At 33.0% G+C, this 8915-nt stretch overlaps 1 protein-coding gene across 1 annotated transcript; it reads right to left on the minus strand.

Moving 5' to 3' along the window:
- Positions 1–368: 368 nt before the first annotated feature.
- On the minus strand, positions 369–5782 carry LOC125874797 (DNA-repair protein XRCC1). Its single transcript, XM_049555829.1, has 7 exons — positions 5385–5782; positions 4576–4764; positions 3751–3862; positions 3518–3603; positions 3300–3410; positions 2872–2958; positions 369–1047 (listed from the first exon to the last, which is right to left on the minus strand). Exons 1-7 carry the CDS (start codon positions 5610–5612, stop codon positions 706–708), a joined length of 1155 nt encoding a protein of 384 aa, XP_049411786.1. The 5' UTR covers positions 5613–5782; the 3' UTR covers positions 369–705.
- Between the last annotated feature and the right edge of the window lie 3133 nt (positions 5783–8915).

An 8915-nucleotide genomic window follows, 5' to 3' on the forward strand; every position in this document is an offset into this window, starting at 1 on the left:
ATAAGTGGATTTGGATAGTGTAGAGTGTATTTAAACTTACCCTTACATCATGGAGATAGAGAGATTGTTTCGAAAAAATTATCAACTCTGATAATAATAATCTCAATTTCCTCAAATTATTATTAACGAAGTCAGTTGTAATCTTCCTTTCAATTAAATAATTGACATGTGTTGCATACTTATATTGTACCAACGATCAATGGAATCAATTGAGAGGCATGAGATCTCAAAATTAAAATTTCATTGCAGGCACAAATATCATATGATCTCATCTCATTCGTTCAAAGTTTGAGTGAACATAATTACTCGATACATACGTTGGTGGAAAATAATAGGTTTTCCATATAATTAATCAAGTGCCCGTAAGTTGATTCGGACAACAATGTTTATTAAAAGAATGTTGATTGAAAACTAAAACGAGCATAGAAAACAAATAAAGATAGAAAAAGAAATTGAGGTAGCGAGGATCAAAGTTATTGGTACATAGATTTTTTGGGACCTAAACCAACTTGACAGAAAAATCTCAAAAAAGATGAAGATCCAGCCCAGAGTATGTAATTGGGTTTTTGTATACTTTTTTATAACAGGTTAGTGACAGATAACAACTCTTGGATGTCGATACTCAGTCCAAATATAAAACTATCATCTTCTTCCTCCATTCACAGGCGAAAAGGAATTGAAGATTAGTGTTTCTACCTCCCAGTTTTACACTCGCTTAGTGTTTCGAACCGTAGATGCTACGGCATTATAAGCATGGTTAATTTCCTCTTCTGTCATCTCAACAGTATCATCACTGTCATATGCAGCAGCATCTTTGGCAGCGCCACCAGCCTTTCCACTTACACGAGTCTGCTGCTCTTTCCTCTTCGAAAGTTCATCGTCTTCTCTATTTCTGTACTCCAGCTCATAAATTTGTTTACAGGTCGCAGCTTGTTTGCAAAGATCCTTGTGCATTGTAGCTGAACCAACACAACTACCATCAAACTTTGCCAGCTCCTCAACAGCACGAGGGATGCATTCCCACTGTTCAGTTATTTGACGCATATCCTACAGAGTTAACAAGAATATAATTAACCACGAAAAAACATAAATAAATTGGAGGATGAGTCAAACATATCATCAAAATATGGAGAAAAGAAAAGCAACTGCCAAAACCTTTTTTACTTCAGTGATTACTTTTTTAATCACTACAGCTTGAACTAATTGATATTACCTATTATATTACAAATCTTCCAATAAAATTTCCACCAATTCTTGTACCAGAGAATCAACATTAATTCAGCTAGAATTCTTAGAATGTTCAAGGACTCGAGACATGATAAAGTTTCTCCATTGGAAAGCACAACATTCAAAGGATAGGCTAAGCAAATGAATTTACAACCTACCCTCCATTTCCTAGGACAGAAAGTATTCATTCAACTTGAAATACAGATCAAAGGACACTTGTAGCCTTAACAAAGAACGTACTTTCAAAAGAGCAATTCAAACTTCTCCCTGGAAGAAACAACCATGTTTTCATAATTTTTTTATAAGGGCAACCTCACAGCCATAAAAGTTCTACAATGGGTTCATCACACCTTGGTCAATCATCTGTCAGAATATGTGTTCCCTGTTGAAGTTATTCACTTGGTATGAAAAAAAAAGCTGATATTCCAACCCATTATGCTTAATGGTCTCACTTGATGGGACTCAAGTAAGGAAACACAAAAAGTTCTGCCCAGGATGCTAAAAATGTCTGCTACAAGATGTAAGCATTTGCTCATTCAGCTCTATGTAGCTGTGCCACCTGTTTTGACTGACTCGGAAACCAGCAGACTTTTGTCGTCATTTAATGCCATTCCCAGTTTCCTATCATTAGCCACTCCGGTACAGTACAACCATCAACAACAACACCCAATAGACCCTCCAAAAACCTAACATGCCTCCATGCTTGCCAGAACATCCAATGTCCACCCAGACTATACCCACACTGGTTACTACCGCCACATTTACAGTTAGAATCGAGTAAATTGACTGTCTTCACTCTCACTACGTTCCTTCATGTACAATAATGTATTTGTGATTCCAGAATACTCTCAGAAAACAAAAGGTCCTGGTGGGATGAAAAATTAATTAGGTAAAAACTTACTTGGGTGTTTACGCCAAACCAATAGATGCATGACATGTGTTTGTATGCACACTTTTATCACTTGACCATGATTAATTAATGACTATTTTTACTACATTAAATCACTTAATCACAGTAAACACCCGATGCAGGTTAGTATTTACCAATTACTTAATCAACGCAAATTCTCTCATGAAAATGCAGTTCAATAATGGTAATATCCAACAAAAGAAGCTGCCTAGGATAAAAATTAATTAGATTAAAAACTGCAATGCTACCTATTTGTCACAGAGCACTATTTATTTTCTTTATAAAGTAAATATAAACAGCGATAACTAATTTGTGTAAAACATGAAATACTACTTCATTTATCATCCATAGCAATAACTAATGTGTGAGAACAGTCCAACATCAATAATTGATTAATCAACTATGCATCACCCCAAAACTAGTTGGGGTCAACTACATGAAAAAGAGTCCAACATCAATGGTGCAACAGAATACATTACCAGGAAAGTGGCAAGAAGAAAATCCTGAGGCAAAACTATAGCAGTTTCAAATGGTGATAAGTCGGAAAAAACTTAAGCACTTGTTATGTTGATAAGAGAGATACTATCCCCCTCTAAGATTTTCCCATGGCAGTCCTATATATTACTTAAGGATATCCAAAATGGCAAGTAAGAGACCAGCAACACAATTCTTACTCAATATAAACCAAACGTTCAATAGAAAAATGTAGAAAATTGTAGCAAAAAATAATTTACCTGCCCTTGATTAAGAGAATCTATGGCATCCTGTAAACAGGTTAGAATTCCCTCAGCAGCTATTTTCTTCATCTCATGGGGCTCTGGCTGTATCAAAATCAAATTTGATGGAGTAAGATAACTTGTGACAAATAATTACATCCAATTATGCAGGATTAAGTATTCATTCAGATACTTGGATGGACTATTTCTCGCAATTCCCTCAACACATTTTTCACCTCCTTTCCTCCCCCCCTCTTACCCAAAAAAAGAAGCATAAAATTCTTGGCCTATTCTTTCAGAAGACAGAGGTCCTTCATTTTTTTTTTCCTTTTTAATAAGACAGAACACAAAGCTAGTTTGTATCCAAATGAAGATAAGCAGTCAGATTGACAACACTCACGTACAAGTCAACAACTGATTCCAGAATATTAGATACATCACTTTACCCTTTCATCTTGATTCTCCAGCCATGAAATCGTCCGGTTAAGATCATCTATAGCCCATTTTTTCACTTTATATGGAGAGAAGCCATCTTTTACTTTATCAGAATGTACCTCCTGTCACAACAAGATAATGTGGATCACAAAAGCAAGTCCGGATGAATTGATTTTGAATCCTTTTCCGAATCTATATATGGTGAACCTGTGTCAATACAGATAAGTACCTCAGATGAAGGAGTAGTAGTTGTCTTAAAAGGTGAACTTTTCTCTCCTCTTGTTTGAGATTTTCTTGATGTTGATGTTTTTTGATCTGTAAGGACCAAGATGGATCAGTTAACTGTAAGTATCATTCACTATATTGAGCTTAATGATCCCCGTCCTTCTGTAACACACAAACAGTGAGTTGGGATAGGGTGGGATGGGGAGAGGAGGAGAGACAAAAACAGAGAGAGGTAACCTTGGCTGGATTCATGAGAGACACTTTGACGTTTCCATGGCTTGCCAGCATGCATAAGATAAGTTTCAATTTCAACAAGTTTTCGTTGTTTGTAACACTCTGTTATCCACTCCTGTGCAAAACAAGCAAAAACTTTTAGACTTAGAAAGAGTAGAGGTTGTAGAAGAAAATAATCAAACTCCAACAGTAAACCCATGTCCCCACATAAAGAAGGCAGCGGTGCTTAACGTGAACAAACTTAAACAAAATAAAACCCACTGTTTATCACACATTTTCATGACATGTGGATGCCTAATACTTCGACATACAGTGCAAAGCACGGTTTCCCCACGCACCAAAACAAAAGGAAGTAAGTCAGGATAAAGAATAAACAAAGACTTACACCAAGATTTTTCTCTCTCAACTAAGTTACCACTTGATCTTGCAGAAATACCAAAAGAATAAGATCGACATCTAGGTCTAAGACCCTCCCATGTTCAAATAGAGACTGAAGTATCATCTTCTGAGGAGGAAATGTCATTAATAAAATAGGATGCATTCCCGCGAGGAAATTATGAATCATGCCGTTATATAAAGCAGAAATATTGGAACAAAAGAAAGGATCAAGCAAAATAGTTCTGTTTCAAAAACAAATGACAAAACTGAAGTCTACAGGGATAGGAAACAGAGAAGACACAAGTAGTACAACACAGTTAGATTTCGTTCATTTCGTTGAAACACATAATACTAGACGCATCACTATCTCCTAGGACATCAGCCTCCTTCCTATCATAATGAACTTGCAGAAAATCAACATCAGTTATACAGCAAAAGGAAAAGGTAAACCTTCGATACAATTGTTCCATTATCTGCTTCAACTTGACGAAACTTTGGTGTATTGGAAAATGCACAGATCAAGAGTGTGGATTCCGAGTTCCAATCAGGTTGATACTTGGCTCCCATTTCTAAAGCCTGGGACCTTAATGTACCACGCTCGGGATTGACAAAACCTGATAGGACAAATACAACCCCTTCCTGCAGCACTCAGAATATAGAACAACAAACGAGCTAAATCAATCAATCAACATACTCCATAATCCCAAATCACTTGGGCTGATTATATGAAACAATACGTATTCATTCCAGTCCATTCAACACATTTCATGACAAACACAGCTAGAATTAGTTGGGTTTTGACTATGCTAATCCTATATATTTGTGTCATTCCATGCTATCCAACCGATTACATAACTAAAATTAGCAAATTGTCAACTATATGAAGCCTCTATATTCATTCTAAGCGATCCGATCCATCTCATAGCAAACACAACTAAAATTAGTTTCAGTCCTGTATGAATCATTAGCATTCATTCTACTATATTTGACCTATTCATAATAATCAGTACAAGTCTACAACATAAATTTCAACATTCATTCTTCCCTATTCAGCCAAATTCATTACAAAAACCGTCACAATTAGTTCTATCAACTATATGAAGTTATGAAGCATTCCGCCCTATACTATTCCACGCATTCCATAATAACTGAAGCTAAAATTACTCGGGTTGACTATTCAAATCCTCCATATTCACTCCCTATATTCGGACGATAACATAAGAAACGCAGCTCGTATAATTGGGAAAACTCTACAATACCATAAGTTTTGAAAAATTTGAAAAATGTGCTTCGTTCTCAGCTTCGTCGGGAAGTGTTTTGCTATGGTTGGTTTTGCGTCTACCTTTCCCTTGCTCAGCTGTCTCCGTCGTCTCACCTTCATCATTTGATTTACTCTGACCCGAACCACTTGAACCGGGTTTTGAACTCATCCATGAAGGAAGATTACGTTTCCTCCCATTCTTGTCACCGTCGTTTGACCCAGACATGTTCAAACGGCGCTGCTTATCGATCGGAAATCGTTAAATTTCAGATTGTGAGAAGTAATTTGAACATGCAAATTGCTTCAATTTACAGTAATATTTTCCTTCATTGATGAAGAAGTTAACAATTTTAGGGTTATTTCCAGAAAGTGTAATCACATTCACTTTTGACTATATCAGCTTTTTATTTACTCCAACAAAAATCAGTATGGATTTTCATTCGTATTCTAATGCTATAATTAAGTCTCGGATGGTAGTAGACTACTAGTTTTGCACAAAAAATTAATTAGCAATCTAATTTGTTTGATATATCTATTCTTTTAGAGTGAATTTGATAATATGTTCCAGTTAAATTTGGTGATTTTGCTAGTTTTTAGAAAGGGGAATAAATTATTTTTTTAAATACATCTAAATTCTAAATATGCTTTGTAGAAAATATATGGTCAAACACCATTTCCATACCAATTTAACATTTTCAAATAAAATGAAAAAAAAAAATTATTTCCATAATCAAAAGTCCACTAAAATCTTTAAAAATTGAACTCGTTGAATTTAACTAATGAATTGCTAATTAATATCAATGGTAGAACATGGTAAAAAGTTAGCTTTTAAAGGTCGAAACTTTGATAGAATAATGTTTACTTCTTCAGTGAAGCAAGCAATTGAGTATCATGCATGTAAATTGGACAGAAATTAAAGAAAAAGTGTTTTGAGTCAAGAGTCATTTGAGAACAAATTCCTAGTGAAATTTATGGAATCTTGAAGAACATTATATTTCAGCAACTTGTTGAATTTCATATATGGCCTTGAAAAAATTTAAGCAATATAAAATTTATCATTTAATTAAGTTTTAGCTTGCTAATTGTTGTCAACCTTTGACCAGCACCTGGATGAATGTAACTTGATCACTTTGCTTGTGTTGGAAGAAAATAACATATAATGTATAATTACTTTGATCAATATTAAGTATATGATTCAACGTGGTGTGTATAATTAAACCTAAGTAAATATATATATATGTTAACTATGTTGAAGAAAGTTGTCTCACATCAGATCAAGACAAATTTCAAGATTCTTTATATGACAGGGATAATTTTCCTCCTTTTAAATTAGCTTTCAGAGCATTTGTATGACAACTGTTGGAACAATAATTCACAATGATTCAAAATTTAACTATTGTGAGTTTTGAATCAAAAAGTATATTTTACAATGTGTATATAATAGTACCCTATTATATTCATTTTTCTTCTTTTTGCATCATGTATATAGGATCAGCCCAAAATATTTCAAACTCTTGAACCCAATTTTAATTTAGACCCCACCCCACCCCCATTAACATAACTTCTGCAAATTTATCCTATATGCTCCATCTAAAAGAATATACATACATTAATTTATTGTATATTGAGTACTCAAGGTTCACGTTCTTAAAATAGTTTGAGAAATTAAATTATTTTTGGTCATTTGTTATCAAAATAAGTTATTTTAGCTTTTATTATTATAAAAAGAAAACTGACTGTTTATTGGGTGTTGAACCATTATCAAACTTATAGCAAGAGGGAAAATCTCAACACTTCAAAAAGCATGAGAGGTCAAGTCCATTTCTAATCGAAATTTAAATACGTGTGAAATTGGGTTCACACAAATTAACTATAATCGTTTTATTATGTATTCACTTATGAAAAGATTAACCCGACATAATAGGTAAAACATTTTTTGATGGAAAAAATGTAAAAATATTTTATGATATATATTGAGGGAATTACACGTATAGAAATTCAAAAGAATCAATTTAATTCATATTAGACTTTTTGTGTTATCAATAATTCGAATTTGAATTATGAAATAGATAACACCTGATTGAAATTTTTATAAATAAACATATGAACATGTCTTGTAAAATATGGACAAGTCCAAATTTCCATTGTGGAATTGTCTAGCCAAGTTGCATCTGTTCGTCCATGTTGGAACTAGATTGGATAGTGTTTTGACTATTGATTGGGCTGGTGGCTTTAATCTATTTAACTATAATAATAATAAGAGTAAATTTTAGGTTTATCATACATAAAAATCATATTTGTATGTTATAGCTATAGTTTGCATAATTGCGCTTCATAATAAATTTTATGTTTGCTATGGAGCATCAGATTTGTATAAATCGCAGGTAGGCATTCGTTTGTATAAAGGCGCAACGATTGTATANTAACTATAATAATAAGAGTAAATTTTAGGTTTATCAAACATAAAAATCATATTGTATGTTATAGTTATAGTTTGTATAATTGAGCTTCATAATAAATTTTATGTTTGCTATGGAGCATTAGATTTGTATAAATCGCAGGTAGGCATTCGTTTGTATAAAGGCGCAACGATTGTATATGTATATCGATTAGATAATTGTATATATGTAACTATTATGTATATGTATCAATAATCGTATTTGTATATCTGCATACAATTTGAATTTGTATACAATTGAATCGAAATAAAACATTTGTATATCAAATCTCTCTCTCTCTCTCTCGCTTTATACAACACAAATTATACATTGTAATTTGTATAATTTGACTTTGTATAAAGCGAGAAAGGCAAAAGAGAATGGGTAGGGGAAGATCTATATTTGTATAATTAAAAGTGTATATGACGCAAATATATGTATTTGTAAGTGTATATACAGTTTTCTCTCGCTTTATACAAACACTAACTCAATTTATACATTTTTGTTTGTATAAAGTGAGAGAGACTGGGGAGAGAGGCAAATGACAAGTGTTTGCTACAGATTACAATTAAATGAAACTGTGGTTATATCATTTAATTTGAATTAATAGTTTGCTATTTTATATAATTTCCCTAATAATAATCAAACATGAATGGCATAAATCGCACGTTTTGTCTTTCAAACAGATTGATGTTATCTTCTTTTTAGCAAAAAATTATGTCTTGTAGTCGTACGTTTTTTAGATTAGTGCAAGTGATTATCTTGTGATGGCGAATTTGAAAACGTATAAAATACTAGTTGATATCCAAATTTCAACTGATAATTAATTTATTTTATTAAACACATATGCAATGATCAATCAAGATATTGCGTAACTCAAATTGGGAGAAAGTTTATTTAATGTACAGTCTACGTATATGATGGGACACTCATGCCAAAAATATTGTAGTTATATAATTTGTTGAACAAAAGACAACAAATTGTATGTTTTTTCGTGGGATATAATATTCTCAAGTTGGATTGTGAATGATACTATATGATCCTTTGAATAGATATAGATTTTGGAAAAAAAAAAAGAGAAGAAGGCAACG

The sequence above is a fragment of the Solanum stenotomum genome, chromosome 8, assembly GCF_019186545.1.
Source record: "Solanum stenotomum isolate F172 chromosome 8, ASM1918654v1, whole genome shotgun sequence".
NCBI lineage: Eukaryota > Viridiplantae > Streptophyta > Magnoliopsida > Solanales > Solanaceae > Solanum > Solanum stenotomum.